The sequence below is a fragment of the Melospiza georgiana genome, chromosome 4 (assembly GCF_028018845.1).
Source record: "Melospiza georgiana isolate bMelGeo1 chromosome 4, bMelGeo1.pri, whole genome shotgun sequence".
Lineage (NCBI taxonomy): Eukaryota > Metazoa > Chordata > Aves > Passeriformes > Passerellidae > Melospiza > Melospiza georgiana.
The window spans coordinates 42204371-42222453 of record NC_080433.1 but is presented as its reverse complement, the minus strand read 5'-3'; the positions used below and the strand labels follow the sequence as shown (position 1 = coordinate 42222453).

Sequence of the window (18083 nt, the reverse complement as noted above, 5' to 3'; positions counted from 1 at the left end):
ATATAAAATCCACATGTTTGTGCATTCAGCTACCTCAGGAGTCTGGATTTGCTTTCTTGTGGGTATGTGTACATGTGCTACAAAGGTTCCACAGAAGATCAGAGTGACTGTATGATAACTTATAAGCCCAGGCTAGATATTATCACAGGAGACAGGAGTCTGTCTCTCTATACTCAACACTGCTTCATTTTTCAGTTAATAAGACAAGAAATGTCATTATTATTTTAGGCATTAGCTGTGATGTGAGATGGAGTGCATAGCATTCCTTGGTTAATAATGCTACATTCTGCGCTATTTACTTTTCAGAGCAGCTGTTCCTGCTATCTGCTGCCTTGTTCAAGACGTATTCTAAGTCACAGTCACTAAAAATTTATCTTCATGACAGACAATAGGGCATAAGCAGATATGTTTCATAAATATTTAACTTTGTATTCTAATGTTCTTTACCAAGTTGAAGACCAAACACCAAAATTCTGGTGTTACACACATGATATGTTTCTTGGATTTTGTATTTTCTGCATATGTGCTGTGGGACCAAATCAGAAACCCTAAACATTTTACTTTTTTTTTTAAATAATGACTTAACCTTATATTTAAAAACCCCCAAAACTATATAAAAGTGCCAGAATCTGGCTCAGTGACCTAGGCAGCAAGTAAATGGAAAAAACTCTCAGATCCCTGACCCTGCCCTCTTATTCACACAGAAGTTGTGTGTACTAGGACAGCATGGCTTGGGGTACACAGACTCCTTTTAGGTACAGAATCCTCCCATACATACACCAAATTGGAAGTTTTGGCTCATTCACCACTAAATTAAAAAGTATTATCTGCAGCATGTCTGGAACATTGAAGAAAGACCATACAGTAATGGAAAATGTTTAAATTACCTTTGTAATTAATGTTCTACTCCATCAAATATTGTTACTGCTAATAATAGTATTTTTGATTTCTTAGCACTCCAAGAACACTTTTTACATGGTTTATGGTTTTTGAACAAATCTTTTAGTTAACTAGACTTTACTTCCATAATAGATAATAACAACAGAGTAAAGCTGATGCCTGATGCTGGTATTCCTGGATCTGACTACATTAATGCCAGCTATGTGTCTGTAAGTAGAAAGTCTCTCATATTTTTACTGTATTTGTTTTCTGGTAGAAGATTAAAAAAATAACTTGCAACAAAAACAGGATTCTAATTTTTCTTTCATTCACTACAGCCACTGTTGCCATGACATTGTTCAAGTCCCACGGCACTAAAAATTACAAGTTAAAAAATTATATATCTCATTTTCCTTGCTGAGCAATGATTTCCAATAATAATCAAAACTGTGTCCAGCAAGTTGCTTTTTATAAATTATTTTATACCATTTTCGTAAAAGTCAACAGTGGAACTCCCTCTGAGGTAAATTGTTTAGATAGGTTATTTGGTGTCTTGATTCAACAGTTAAAGTTGTTGTATATGAATAGGACAATGCAAAGATAACTGAACTGAAAACTTTCATAGAAATGGCTAACAGTTTTGGCATGTCCTTATTATTGTGTGAAAGTTATGATGGAGGAAAATGAAAGTAGGCTTCTTGAAGAAGAAAGTAATAGTATATTTTTCATCCTCATCTTTCTTCACAGACTTTCCCATTTTCTTATTTTGTGCTCAGTAAATTGTTCATCTATATTTTAATCTCACTTTTGTCCTGTTATAGCTCAAAATGTGAATTATAGTTATGCATCAAATCTCTTCTAGCAGCGGCTGGTGATCTCACATGAGATCAAGACTTGATTTATATTAAAGACTTTTCAAACATGTAGCGAGACATGCAGAGTGTAGTCAAAACAGACAGCACAAAGGAAAGTGGAAATGGTTATTTGCAGGTAACTAAGAGATATTACAGAGAATAAGTAGTAGAGCTGAGAAGATCTCCCTTTCTTTGAGCAAACAATATTTATTCCCACCATGTCTTTGTTCTGAGAGTTAGCAGATAGGAAGAACCATGCCGCTTGGTGCTGGGACTGCACAGAATGGCTAAGGAAAGCAGAGGCATCTTGGAACATGGTCTAGTCTTTACTCTTCCTGCTACTGACAGGCCAAACCTTAGGCAGGGAACACTAACAGCAACTTCCAAAAAGCTGCAGCAAAACCCAGCTACAGAGTGTTCCCTGCTGAGATTTTGCTTGTGTGCATACATTTTGGATGACCATTCATCAGTGAATAGACAATTCCAATGTTATGGTTTCTCAAGGCTGAAGTTTCACTCTTTATATGCTCTCACTTTTCATGTATGTTGATGTATAAATAAATGATTGCATATAGCTGTAAACATGCAATATATGTATTTACATATCTAATTACCTAGGCCCGTTTACATATGCACACTTCTCTCCATAAAGAGAGGAAAAGAGAAGTCTTGTACAAATGGGAACTCTGCCGCTACTTTGACTTGCATTGGTTAAACAAAGTCAGTAACTGAACTGTGAGCTTTGCATCCCTGAATTACAGTTTCTCACCTCACTCTTAAACTAAGGAGGATTAACATACTTTCCCACTGCCACCTGTTCTTTATATTATAGATGGAGTAAGTAACAGGCAGCTGTGAATTATAGGGCCATAATTCCAACAAGAAGCTTTGGTGGTGCTATAAACCACTGTGTCAGTTGTTTTGAGCAATAAGCAGAACACTGTGATATTATAAACTGCAGGTTCTACACCATAAATTTATTGCTGTTATTGCTATTGTTGTTATTTTAGAGTTTGTGCAGTACATAATAGTTCCTGTAGGTGTACTTCTCTTCTGTGAGGAACCAGATCCATGTCAAACCATGCACTCAGAGCATCTATAGATTTTTTCAATAAACTTCCTTCTTCCCAAGTTTTACACAAAATTATAAATTAACCAAAGAGCAAAAGCCAACACTAAAATAAAAGTCAACACCTTCAGTAGGTTTCTTGAAGACCTTTAATTGGAGATCATTTATTTCAATGAGCTTCAGCCCCAAGCAGATCCCAGACAATCAGCAAAGAACAAGGTCATTAGTGTGTGTATTACTTGCACTGGCTCTCAGACTGCTCCTTAGTTGTTTCCCTGGCTCCAGTGCTCCTTAGCACTATTTGATTCTCCTGTGTTGGCCACCTCTTGATTCAGTTCTTGGTGGCCTCTAGCTGGATCTGCAGTAAGTATAATATGAAGGCTTAGATACTTTTAAATGGGAAATGACAACCTGATGTCCCTGTAATATCTCTGCTAAATGCATTTCTATTACCATGGCACTTCCCACGCTATAGTAGAGTATTGGTTCATAACTGGACTACCAAAAAAAGCCATTTCTCTTTTAGCTTTCCAAGGCAGCCTGCCGTGCAGTGACTACTGAGGCATAGGCCAATTCGCTTAGCAGGTCTGACAAGATTTTAGCCTTAGGCATGGCAGATATAGGCACAGCTATGATTCACATGCAAACTCTTTTGTTTCCTTGCCAACCATTATGTATTAAACATTTTCTCTTTCTTAGGGCTATTTATGTCCAAACGAGTTTATTGCAACTCAGGGACCATTACCAGGAACAGTGGGTGATTTCTGGAGAATGGTGTGGGAGACAAGAGCTAAAACACTTGTGATGCTCACACAGTGTTTTGAAAAAGGACGTGTAAGTTACCAGTGAACTGATTAAAAGCATTTGACATAATTGGAAATCCTGTATGTAGTTTCTGTCAAGATTATAACATGATAATTGTTAATTACTTAGTAATCATCTCTCTGCAGATAAGATGTCACCAGTACTGGCCAGAAGATAATAAACCAGTGACTGTGTTTGGGGATATAGTGATTACTAAATTGATGGAAGATATTCAAATAGACTGGACCATCAGAGACCTAAAAATTGAAAGGGTAAGCCAGCACTAGTTGATAGAAAAAAATTCATCCAACACCTGAAAGAACATCAGATATGCTACTTCCCACCCAACTACTTCCTCAATATTCTTCTTTTAATCTTTTAGTGCATATGCATTGTACTGCCTGGTTGTCCTGTATTTTATTTTCATCCATGTTTTATTTCCTGAGAATTTTTGTCACAAAGAGCTCAGATATTTATCCAATATGCTATGAAGGGCCTATTAAGGTTACTGAACTTCTGGTGGGAGGTGAAGTTTCTACTTGGACACATTGGTGTCTGTTCTAGAAAGGAGAAATCTTAACCATTCTGAGATCAGACAAATCCCTTTGAATGTATCCCTCTCAGATTAAAGGGCAAGATTCTCTGGTGCAGCTGTTTTGCATTGTACCACCAGCCATTGGCCTCCACCCCCAGGAGATTCACCAAGTAAGAATGAGAATCATCAGTATTACTCCTACTCTTTGTGCTGGGAAGGAGGAGCAGGGTACAGCAGAGATCTTCACCTTTGTCATGACCCCACAACTACAGTTTTCATGTGTTGGAAAAATATAACCCAGTATTAACTTGGAGCAGGAGGTGGGCTCAAAAAGCAATCTGGGACTAAAGACCCAAAATTAAGTCAGTTTTCTTTTGCACTCCGAGAATTGATCTGTGTTGAAAGTAGTGCAGCCAGATCCTAGGACCTGAATTTGGCTGTGCTAATGCAGGCATTACCATCCTGTGGCATATGCTTGTGACAAAGGGCACACAGCAGGTGAGGGCTGGTCTCAGCAGTCACCCCATAGGGATATGCTGTGCACATAGTACAGAGAAATGGAACATTTAAAAATGACTCAGAGAAGATAAACCTTTTTTTTTTCTGCTAAAAATAGAACATGGATAAGCAAGACTGGAAAAAGAACTATTTAGAATAAAAATGAATTCCAGTGAAATGCCAAGTCACTCATGTTAACAAGGATGAGGCTGAAAAGAAGATAATCTCAATTGACTGGGGGATCCATTTACTGTAGCTGAACCACCCTGCACAAGAAGCTATGCCCTTTATAAGCACGTCATTAAATTTGCTGTGTTGCTGGTTTTAAGATTGTACGTCCTTTCACAAATGAGTGAATGCTTGATGATCTTCCAGTGAAGATAAAAAGCATATGTGAGGCAAATAAGTCAAAATCATTCCCATTGTGAATTTCTCTTGCATTTTTATGTTGATCAGTTTAAAAATAATAGTACAACTGCAAAGTAGTTGCTACACATAATTGTTCACCATTTTTCAGTATTTCTTACAATATGAAAGAAGCAAGTGCTCGGTTCAAAAGCAATTTGAAAAAATAGAAACTGGTTCATTACACAACAGTTGATTAAACTGTAGTACTCCTTGCTGCAGGATATTGTGAAGGCTAAAAACTTACAGGGATTAAAAAAATCTATATAAATTAGAAGAAAATATTGATGAGTACTATTAAATTCCCATTTACTGTCCTCTCACTGAGGCAGTTCACAAGTCACAAACTATTAAGAATGGAAGGGATACTCTAAGGAACTACAGCTACATTGTTGTCATGTTTTATAATGCTCCCTAACATTTTTTCTTGACTGCTGTTGGAAAGAGCATATTGATGAAGACAGGCCTTTGGCATGATCCTGTTCTTTCATTTTTTACATCCTTCAAAAGTAATCTTTTGAAGTATTAAATCATAACCTCTTTTTTGAGGTTAGTGTTGCTGCTGCTCTCATTGAGAGAGCATGAAAGAAAATATATCTGTGTTCACCCAGTCTGTGTGTTGGCCTTTATTGCATTGGATCACTCTTAGTGTGGTTGCTTTTTCCTGAACAAATTTGTCATCCCAACTCACTAAATTTCTAAATGAGCCATAGAAATTTCAACCTGCAATCTACAAATTGTAGATATAATGACTAAAGTAAAATGAAGAGTCACTACTGAAAATAGTAATATTTCCTGAAAGATGGACTTGATGCCATCCCTCAAAAAATGTGCCAGAATTTCTGTGCACAGCAAATTATCCCTTCGTGCCAGTAATCTTATAAATATTAGGTGATTCTAACTTTATTTTTAATGTGAAAATACTGAGAAGGTTACATGTACCTTACTGACCCTTCTATAGCATTTATTCAGTAAAAACTGCATTATTATGTATTTTTCAGCATGGAGACTGCATGATGGTGCGGCAGTGTAACTTCACTTCTTGGCCAGAACATGGAGTCCCCGAAACGACTGCACCATTTATCCATTTTGTAAAACTCATCCGTGCAAGTCGAGCACACGATAACACACCGATGGTGGTGCACTGCAGGTAAGTACATCCACCAAATCATCATTTGGCAGATTTGATAATAATAATAATGCACAGGGAAATTGCCAGAAGAACGTCCATGGAGGCTGAGTGCACAGTAATGATTCTAGGATGGACAAAGGTGAACGTTTCTCTAGCAGTCCTTCTTAGTCCTTTATAGAAGGTAAAACACCAATGTCTAGCAGTCCTTCTTACTCCTTTCTAGAAGGTAAAACACCAGTGTCTATTCTGGCATTTATGGAAATCCATTGAGGTGATGTCAGGGAAATAATTCCTCTAAAATTTACCATAAAGTACTGCTGGATTTTTCTCCATTTTTGTCTTTAATCATAAGAAGAGGAATAGCAAATGACATGTATTGGTTTAAATTACTTCAATTATAATTAGAGCTCCTCTTAAGAAGCAAGTATTAAAAATTTATTTTAAATGTATATGTCGCATATCATAAGGAAGAAACTATTTGAAGCCACTGAGAATGCCAAATAGAAATAAGGGTTTGCATAGGCCAGATTTCAAACTTGGATGCCTGTAAACAGTTAAAACCTATATTTAAGCTCTTAAATAAATGGTCTGGTGGTTAAAGGTGTTCAATTGTCGTAGTTTCCACTGGTTTCATTAACACCTTTCTGTTTCAAAGGGTAAGTGTGTGGGGAGGCCTAAGTCTTAAGGAAACCAAGGAGTGTGACCTGCATTTTGTGCTGGTCAGTGTTCCCACTGAATGTGTGGGCATGCTCCATAAAAGGGATCTGAACTCATAGGTCTGCTACTGAGCCTTTGCCCCATTCTCACTTGGTGTGGGTCTGGAAATAGGTGGAAGGGAAAAATGGCTCTGATGCTACAAATCTTTTCCACTTTATCATGTATGGGAGTTCTTATTATTTGTCCTCAGCATCCTAGGGTGCCACCCACAAAGGGCAGTAAAGCCTTACTCATTTAATATTGCTGTCTTTGATGAACATTTCCCTCTAATGCAAGGGCCAGAGAGACTCTGACAGTGGAGAACAACGCAGTCTTCGTGTTTTCAGGACACCTATATATAGTGAGGACTCATTGCCAGGAACCCTATATTCTTTTCAGAGGGGAGATATGTAAAGGGGCCAGCATGGTCCTGATACACCCCCTGTGCTCAAATTCCTGATGGTTATAAAGCATTACTGTGTATTCTCATATCCAGCAAACTCATTCATTACTTTTTCCTCATTAGACATTGCAAACTCAAGAATTCTGCTATACATCTCTTGATTATCTGCAGTAATATACCCTGCATTTATTACACCAGTTGCAGAGAAGTCTGATAGTCATTTGGAAACAATCCTATTCATTATAAGACCCGGAAACAAAACACTACCTACCAGCATGTCTTGCACACTCATCCTCCTTTTAAAAGCATTTTATTTTAATTTTTTTTTGCTAGATCCCATGTTATTTTGTCTCAAATACTAAAACTATTACAGAATCCCAGTGTGATTTCACAAAATCTTGTGATTTTTTTTCCTCTCATTTAATAAGCTCTAGTAAACTCACAGAAAAGCTGTAAGATCTTTTTTCTTTTTCCACTCAAATAGGTTTGGGTCATATGAACATATAAATGAGTAATATCTCATTTATCTGATGGAAATGAGAAATCAAAAATTATGAAAATGTGAAATCAAAATTAGCAAATGGCTTAAATACAGATTTCACTTGATCCAATTCAGAAAGAAATTCACAAGATGTAAATACTGAAAAAAAAAATTAGGTTTTGTTTGAAGAGTTTTTCTTTTCACAATAAACAATTTATCCAGAATATTCTAAGAAAATGCTGAAAGCATTAACATAAAAGCTTTATTTTATCTTGTTTATCATGTTTGCAGTGCTGGTGTTGGAAGAACAGGTGTTTATATTGCACTTGACCATTTAACCCAACATGTAAATGACCATGATTTTGTGGATATCTACGGACTTGTAGCTGAGCTAAGAAGTGAAAGGATGTGTATGGTACAAAACCTGGTAAGACTTACCCATTCTGTTTTTCTGTTGTTGAAAAATTAGTCATCTCTTCACATGATCTCCAAAACAGGACTATAAAGCTAATAACAATCTTCTGTATAATACATTTTCTACCAAATCCTGCTTTTATTTATTTTAAGCACTGTGGAAGTATAATGTCTGTATCTACCTAAGTGCACTTAGCCAGAAAAGTCTTGACAAATGCTGAAAATAGTGCTATTTATTTTAAAACCTAAATTATAATTTCTCACTCTCTACTTGATTTGACTTAATTTACTTCTTTAGTGTATTTTTTTTTTTTGTGTACGCATATGTGGCATAGTCCACCAAACTTTAAAATATTAATCTCATTATTGATTCCTTGATTCTTTTTCAATCACTTCAAATAAAATAGTACATATGAATAGATTTAATCACAGATTTCAAATTGTTCAAAATCAATGGTGGGTTTTGGGTCTAGAAAAAGTACATTTCCAGAACTTATTTTATATGGACAGTAGTCAGTGAAGGAAGTCAGGAAGATTTCCTTCTGCTGCATCTGGAATTCTGAGGACATGTAAAGAAATAATATTAGAATTTAAAGCTGATCCTAAATGCCCAGTGGAGCAGAAAGCAGCTTTGTTTGGCTAAGGCTTCTGGCATAAGTCTCCTGCTGGCCAGATCTAACCCAGGGCAGCCTGAAGCTTTAGAGTCCACAGCATGACTTACCAACTTCTCAGTATGGATGAGTAATTTCAGGATGAACTTCCACATGGCGGATGGATTTAAATTGATTTTAATATAGGGAGACTTGCTCCATTTGGAATGAAATTCTGGTACTCCAAGTCACATCAGAATATGCAAAAAGTGAGTCAGAATACACAGTATTCTGAGTTAATACTTCTTCAAAAGATTTTATGGAACATTCTGGTGATATTCTGACATGATGTATCTTGTAAGGTGCAGTCTGGATATCATGTGCTCTAAATTTTCCCTTTTGAAGGTTTGATGCAACTAAACAATTGCCAGTACTTTCTTGTGATGATGCATTCTGGGAATACTTTTTCGTTCTTGTTTTACATTTTTGACTAGAAGTAGAATCATCAAGAAATAAATCAAAGGCTGGAGGGCAATTTAATGGGAGCACTCACAAAAAAAAATCTTGAAACAGTGAGACATTCAATAATATCATTTTATATTTTTAAAACATACACCATTTTTCTGTATCTCTTCATTTGAATGTTTTGGCAGGGGCTAGGAAAAGGTGTGCCAAAATGCAGTACAAGATGATGGCGTCAGAGCTCAGATTTTCTAACAAATCAAGTATCCATCTGTATGCTAGCTGCAAAATTCTGAGATAGCCTGTTCTCTGTCCAGGTCATTTCTAGCTCATATTTGCAAGACTACAAAAGTCAGATCAGCAACAGAACTTGCCCAAAGGGAATCAATCTTGTAAAGTTTTATGGTAGATTCAAAAGTCAAGCTGTTTGAGAATTCTCTTATAAAACACTGTTGAGTTGCCTATTAATCAGCTTTTATGTGATCAGCACATAAGATATAAAAGAGAGGAGCAATTCCTTCCCAAAACTCAGTATAGAAATCCCTTAGTCAAACTGTCTTTAAGATCTATGAGTAAGATAAATAAAAGCTGATTGCTCTTAGACCTGTATTTTGCTTGTTTATAGTTTCAAAATAATAAATAATATTCCTTTTGTTAACAAAGTCACAATATGTTACTGTAACCAATGGATAAGAATAGTTAAGACTGTTTCTAACTGAGAAAATATCTAGTTAGACATAAATAGCCCAGGTAGCCTGCTTCACTCTCCCCTGGCAAACCCAGAAAGATTTTTATTTCTACATCATTAGAAGTTGCTGTATGTCTGCAAGAGATTACAGAGCTTTCAGAGGCTGCATTCTGAACTGGAATAACCAATCTAAACTCCACTGAAATTTAAGACCTTCATTCTAGAAATCCATTCTTGTTCAGCAAACATTTCAAAGTTTATCTTCTTGCCAAATACAAGGGCTGGTTTGAAGTAATGTCATGCATTTATTTCACTAAGAAAGTTATTGAAAGGTGTAATGGTGCTGCATGCTTCAGAGGACCTGTGAAAAGCTGTTTTAATTACCCACAGTTCTGGAGCTGTGGCAGTAACTCTTATCTATGTAAGCAAATTTCTCTCATATATCTGAGATACTTGAATTGCAAATTGATGGGTGTTCTGAAACAAAACAGCAATTATTGAGCCAAAAAATTACATAAATATTTTTACCCGTGCAAAAGTCAAGGGTAAGAGTATGATTTTGGTGCAGATATTCCAAATCCGTCTCAACAAGGTCCTGGGCAAAATGTTTTAGCTGACCCAGCTTGAGGAGGGGGTTATTGCGCCAGGTGGTCTCAAGAGGTGTCTTCCAATCTGAATGTATCTGGCTTATTTTCTGCATCTACATATACAGTACTCTTCCTATGTGAATATATGTTTAATCAATTTATTACATTTCTATCTATTTTCATTCCTTTATTTCATTCTTACATTTCCTTATTTTGTTTTCTTCTTTTCAGACTTTATGTCCTTAAAAGTATCAAACTAACTTTAGTTGCCTGCTCTTTGTGTTGTCATATGTTAAAAATGGGGCTTGGGAAGTATCACTCAAAACACTGGGTTGATTTGCTCCTAGCACTGGTGCAATCTCATAGAACATATAGGTTTAGTTTTACTTGAACTTCTGCATTTGAGTGCACCCTGCTGGTTTTCTCTATGGTAGAAAGAGGAAATTTTTCTTATCTAGATATTACATTCATGTGGTGCAGTTTCTTCAGCCTGCATCTCATGGCAAAATGCCTTTTCATATTAAAAACATCCACAGAAAATTGTGAAGTAGTCTGTTAGTCTCAGTAATGGTCAGTCTAATTTAATATATTTTACTATTCATAAGGATTAATATGTTTTGGCAAATTTAAAGCATTATGTTTCATAATAATTGAAATCAGATCAGCCATATACAATATGGTCACCAAAGTACTGAGATTGCTGAGTTAAACTGCAGTTACTTTGAGATTTTTCTAGGTGTTATAGAAAAAGATATTGCCTTTTTGGTATTAGCAGTAGATTTTTCTTCTAATCAAGCACCTTTAAATTCACATTTTGCAGGCACAATATATATTTTTGCATCAATGTGTATTGGATCTGTTGACAACCAAGGGAAGTAGTCAGCCCTTATGTTTTGTAAATTATTCAGCACTGCAAAAGATGGACTCTCTGGATGCCATGGAAGGTAAGGAGATACAGACTGTGTCCAAATTATTTTTTCACAGCAGGTGCAATGACTTTTCCAGACTGAGAAGCAGCAAAAAAGTCCTTTGACATGCATTTTTTGCTTTAAAAGTATAAATATCTAGCCTTTTGCTGCTCTTTATTCCCTCTCACAATAATGGTCATTGCTAAAGTTTCCCCACGTATTTCCATGCAAGATCTTTTAAATTCAGTGAAAAACAGTTATCTGCCATAAGTTACTATTTGTTTACAACATAGGCTAATTTAATATATCTGTTTCTTCTGCAGGTGATGTGGAGCTTGAATGGGAAGAAACAACCATGTAAATACTGGGAGTAAATATTACAGAAAAGGAGATTTTGAAAATCAAAGTAATATTTTTCTAAGCACAGGGGCCAAAGCGAATTCCCCTATTTTGTTGATTAAAGGAAACACAGATGATTGAGACATCTTTTCTTCTATCAATGTGCCTTCATAAATAAGTTAAAGTATTTTATTCAGAACACTGAGAATAATGGTTTGGAGTACTTTTGCACAAACTGCACTTCTGGTGTTATATAAATAGTGCATTCAGTATGTATTTAAAGTGTATTTGAACATATTCCTTTTTTCTAAACTATCTTTGTAAAAGAAAAATGAGCCAAATAGGATGTAAAAATTTAATATTTCCATTGAACCTACTTTGGAGTGAATTTGCTGTGTTCTGTGTGTTTTGGTTTTAAGTAAAAGTTAAGGTTTCTTTACTCATTCTTGATAGATTGGCTTCAGTGTTGTCAGTTCTTGCAGATTAATTCCAAGACCATCACAATGATCTTTACCTAACTGTATGTTCTTGTGTTTTGAATATTTTTTTTACAAGTGGTAGTACATCAGCTCATGATCCTGAACAGCTGAAGAGTCACCTTCTGACATGGGGAGGATTATTCAGCTTTTACACAGCACACAGTAGCTCTTCAGGGACACTTGGGGCTATTTAAACTATTTTATAATCAGCAGGTTGGGTTTTTTAAATACATAATGATGATTGCATATGTTCTGGGCAGAAAAAAAGTGTTTTACATTCCTGCTACTTTTTCAAGCAGATAAAACAAAGTAAAACTATAAATCTATTATCTGTTATAGTGAATGCTAGATTGACTTATGTAATAGAATGCTTCAAATTCATTCACCTTTCTTGAATATATCACTATTCAGCATTTTGAAAGGTTGCTCAAAATTTAGTATCAACGTATTTTATAACATGATTGTAAAAATGTTTTTGCACCTTTCTCAGATTTGGGAAATCACTGCAGACACTGAAAATTATGGGAGTTAATATCTAGAGATTTAATAAGAGAAAACATCGTCCACTCCCAATGATGATGATATGATGATTATTGGTATTATTGTAAATAGATCTGAAACACAAATGAGAGAGGCAGGAAGCTTGTATCTGAGAATGAAAGCAAAAATTTGTAGATTAGGAAGACCAGAGAGATAATGAAACTGCATGCCCTGGTTTTACACAAAAGTGGCAGTATTCAAATGATATTATTGGGTGGAAGGGTGGATTGCCAAGTTTTTCTCAGGTAAAGAAATGTATCATCATTCTGAATAACAACAAAACTGTGACCTTAATATGAGATGCAAAACATAGTAGCAAAGAGACTTTGGAACTGCCATCTTATATATTGTGTTTAGACAGAAGAAGTCAAAAGCTGTCTTGTTGAGGCATCAAGCTCAGGGAAGTCAGACAAAACTCTTTAGAACCCTGAAATATGTATGTGAGGGGCTGTTCTTGTGTGCACACACTCTGAACAGAATATCCAGTGAACAAACATTTCCATTTCTTCACTGTAGCTTCCAGAGAGAAATGCTATGCAGAAGGTAACGTGGTATTTTCTCAGAACCAAACCACAGTGTTTTTAGAAACTGGCAAGGATGGTACAGTGAAGACCCTTTGTAATTTTGCAGAAAGTGCCAAATATCTAAAATGAAAATTAAAAGACAACATTCAAGGAGGTAGAAGTGGTCTACAGAGATATTTGGGCAATCTGTCTTTTAGGAAGATCAACGGTATTGTAAACATCACCTGTCAGGCTCAAAAGAAAACAATGCCTTTTAAAGCTTGATAGGGGGAGAGAGAGGTGATGTCCACAGCTGTTCAGGTCTCTGGCAAAGCATTCGGTGCAGCTCTAGTTTCATTTGGTTCCTATGAAACATGTGTTCTTCATTTATTATACATGTACTTTAAAGAATTCTGACAAATTGCTTATAGGGACTTACAGATGTTTTTCATGATTTGTGGTTGTACTTGGTAGCAGTGCAGGGAGCACTGTGATAAATTGACATTATAGAGTCATAATCTTGTATAGTCTTATATCCACAATGGTGGAATATCTGCAGGAAAAAGCTAAGCCTTATGCAACTCAGAGATGCAATTCCAGAAGTTCTAAATGTGCTAAAGGGTCCTCTGGCTTTTATAAAATACTTAATGGTGAAGATTCTATACACTCCTTTAGGGGACCTGCCTATGATTACACTGTGGCTTACACTGCATTCAGGAACAAGTTCTTAGTAGTTTGAACCTTCCTGTCTGTCTGCCAGTGCTTTACAGGGATGGAGGAGCATCCATATATCAAGAAATTCCTCCAGATCTCAGTTCAGTTATGAAGGAAGAATTTGCACAGAGTGTCTTGTCTTCCATCCCTCCTTCCCTTTTGAAATGACCCTTCCCTATGGTGGTGCTACTGACAGCACCACAGAGCTGAAGTCAAGCAGAATTTGTCCAACTGCTATTTTAAAAATATATTTATATATATGAAGCAGCCCATCCATTCATTTTTAATGTCCCCACTCAATTTTCTACAAATTCTTGGCACTACTAATATAGCAAGAGTGTACTCTGCCAAAATTAGAAATTGAATTAATAAAAACTGGAGATAAAATCAGAAATTCTTCAGGATGATTGAAATTAGGTCACACTGTATTAAATTATCTGGGAAATTTCTAGAGACTCAGATATCTCCATACAGAGAAGAAGCAATATTTATATATATATATATTCAGTTCTGCTGGACAAGAGACTACTGTCAGGGCCCTTAAAATACTGACTTGTTCTCTTGACAAAGGTAACAGAAAGACAGCAGAACATTAAGTTCTTGTTGAATTTTAAGCACTTCTTATACTATTAAAAGAGTTGATAAAAATAATTGTGAGTTCAATTGTGATTTTGCGGCATATATGGAGCTATTCAGTAATTTAATTTCTTAACATTATGTGAAAGATTAATAATATGAATTAATCTGTACAGTACCATCTATATACTGCTGCACTATGGAGTATGATCATAAGCAGTTACTAAGAAAATCAGCAAAGAACAATGAGTCAATCATATTTCATGCTAAGGTAGCATGACAGGGAGCTTTCTTGGTTGCATACAGAAATTGAAAAACAACCTAGATGTGGATATGAATTTGATGAGATTCAGGATACAAAGCCCTGTGAAGTCTGTGGACAGAGGAGATTTTTTTCTGAAAATAAAATTTGAGAAGGACCTGTTTTAGAGGGCTACACATGTGAAGCATAACACAAGATCAATGTCTGTACATGGAAATATTCAGTAAAAATAAATCCAAAATAACTTTTCTTTTAAGACAAGACAAATACTTAATTAGCCACTGGTTTAGAGGATATACACATGGTAATAATGAATTCAGGGCTGTTTTATAACTAAGTTATCTCCCCATTCATTGCTGCAGTACATTGAATACAATAGACTGTAACTGGAAACCACTGACACATAGCACTGAACATGTCTTTGTTGGTTTTGATTTTAAGGAAATGAGTCAGAGAAAATGTGCTGAAACGTGATGCTCTGTTTTAACCTTTTCTCTGTGACTGTTGCATCACCACTATACAGTGTCAAAAAAACGAAATTCCTCCCAACATTGTTCTCCATCTTCTCTTTTTTCTAATGCTGTGTTTCCTATCTGTATGTGACTACATTAGAAGGAATTGCAAACAGTAGTATGGGTCATCTGAATTCCAGTACTGCAGGTAGTGGTCTCACAGGTGTGGTCTTACTGCAAACCTTCCCTCCATCTCTCTCCCATGAGTTGGCTTCCAGATGACATCATGGAATATCAGCTGTGGTTTTGCTCTGACTCCTGTTCAATACATTTTCTGTCCTGTCCTCTCTGTGGCTATGATTACCAGGCAAGTGCAAAGCTACTTCTGTGGTTGCAGAAATGAGCTATGTTGTCAGCAGCACGTCTTTGCAGCATCAGCTCTGTTTACAATTGTAAGGGTAAGCTGATTTCGTATTCAGAAGTTCCCCTTAGTGCTAAAATAAATTCTGGTATGAATTTTAGTACTGGTCATTGTTCAGTGTAAGCTGAAGAAAAAAGGATGGATTCAGTGTTTGATATTTCGCATGGAGATTCTCTTTTCCCAATAACTTTTCCCAAACAACGCTGAACTGATTACTAATTTTGTTTCTTCTCACAGCTCCCTTATCATGTAGGCCCTTTCTGAGATTCTATGTAAACAAAACTGAAAATCAATGGCTTTTTACACATTTCATATATCCCACATCATCAGGCAGCTTGCAATGAAGCTGTGAGTCTGTGTTTCAGTTGAAAGACAACATTTAGAAGGTTTCAGATATATTTGGATCATCTTACTCTGCTTGTTGATTGGTGTTACCAGGGTGATCTTTTTGTAGGATGACAGCTGCACCCAGCTATCTACTGTAATAATGAATAAACTGTTCCAGTACTCCTTACAGTCGGTGCTGTGAGAGCTGGGGGAAGTTTTACAAGGTTGTTCCCAAAATATTTTCAAGGAGATGGAGTTCTGTATGATATAAAAAGCATACTTGGATACTGGAAACCCAATATGCAGCTAAAGCTGTACCATTCACAGTTGCATTCCATGAAGCCTGCTGAGCAGGGGGTGTGTCCTGGAGCACACAGAGCATATTTGGGACAATATAACGACCTGAGTAATGCATGCTGCAGGGCCATCCATGCAGGAATGAACTTAAATAAGATTTACCATAAAATGCCCCTGGTTTACTTGGAAAACACAAATGCAGGTAACACCCATTATGGCAGCTGGTGACATCCTTTGTGATTCAATTTAGTGTGAGGAACAAAGGACTCTATTTAGTAAATTCTTTCAGTAATCCTAAATATAGAAACAAATACTTTGACACTACAAGTGTAGAACATGGACAGACAGTATATAGACAAGGAAGATTTTCTTCCATTCATGGAGGCACTAGCATAAAACTAATTAAACCTGTATGTCCTTCTCTTCCCCTCAGTCTGCTATCAGCATGTGCTACCAGTTGGGAATAATATTCATTCAAAAAATAACATTATTTCACTTTTAATTTGATTCCTGTATGGCTAATCCCTTTCCCAGAATCCAGCACAAAGCAGTTACAGAACTGTGCCTTTTCATCTATCTGCCTTCTGTTTGGATTCACAATAGCTCCATCTAACTACTTTTCTTACAGAATTCTCCTAATTCTCTGTCAGTATTAGAGAGACAATACACAGAGTGTGAATCTGGGCTGGCATATTGTGCACAGAATCCTTTACTGAGCTGCACTAACACAATGCTGTACTCCATGCCTGGACAAGGAATCAGCCTAAGGAGAGTGGCTGCCTAGCATGCAATCCTACTCCCTTTGAGAACAAGATAGTTATCTGACAATGCACTGTCCCATTCAGGGAGTCCAGAAAATGTTCTCAAAGCTGTCTGACATTTATATTTAGGAGTTTCATCTGAACCTTTCTCTGCTAAGGATAAACAAGAAAATTCAGGTCATTGTCATCATTGTCAGCAACCCATCTTCGTTATTTAGGACACCAAGAAGCAAACCTCTTGTTTAACTAGTATTAATGGTGCTTTTAATTTATAAAGACCTACTGTCTTCTTCATGGTTTGCACTTAAAGTGCACTTAAATTTTGACACATTTCTGCCCTTTGTGTCTTTATTTTTTTTTCTCTTTTAAAGTGGGGATTTGGAGAAATTACTTTTAAATAGTTACAGGTTGTCTTAGGAAAACAGTGAGCTGTCCTGATAAAACAGCCACTAGGAGGATTCTTTGATAAAAAATGTTCTATCATAATGGCCAGTTTATTGTAATTCCTAAAAGATACTCCTACACCCTGTAATCTGGACGTTATTGTAAGAAAACATATCTATTCTGTACACCAAAAGTATGACTGAATGGTCAAGAAGGCAGATACATTAATCACTTCTTGATTTTCCCATTTTTTTGCCCTCACAGTTCCTATTATCCTATCCTGGCACTCTAAAGCAGGTTTTGGGGACATATCAGGTTGCTGGTTAATGATTATTAATGCATCAGCTATATTAATTCTGTCAAAATTTAATGAGACAAACATTCCCCTCCTACATGCTGGTACGCCCTCTCTAAAACCAGAAGGGATCCCTGGCATCACTACCAGTGGCTGCTGGCAGTCAGAAGAAGATGGTTCTCTGCTAATGTGGGAGAAAATCTTTTCTTAGTTCTAAGTTTTCATGGACTTTGCATGTCTGAAACAGATCACTTAATTTTTGCATAAAAAATACCTGTCAAACCTTTTTTCCTACCTATTATCTGTCCTATGTATTTGTACTTGAAAG

The 18083-nt window shown here is 36.3% G+C and overlaps 1 protein-coding gene across 1 annotated transcript in view; it reads left to right on the top strand.

Moving 5' to 3' along the window:
* PTPRQ (protein tyrosine phosphatase receptor type Q) overlaps positions 1-11766 on the top strand; it is a 98503-nt gene extending 86737 nt beyond the window's left edge. The window contains exons 39-45 of the mRNA XM_058023292.1: positions 1033-1109; positions 3502-3636; positions 3753-3878; positions 6046-6194; positions 8048-8183; positions 11318-11441; positions 11729-11766. Of these exons, the coding sequence (XP_057879275.1) occupies positions 1033-1109; positions 3502-3636; positions 3753-3878; positions 6046-6194; positions 8048-8183; positions 11318-11441; positions 11729-11766 (785 nt within the window). The remainder of the gene's footprint in view (positions 1-1032; positions 1110-3501; positions 3637-3752; positions 3879-6045; positions 6195-8047; positions 8184-11317; positions 11442-11728) is intronic.
* Positions 11767-18083: the final 6317 nt, after the last annotated feature.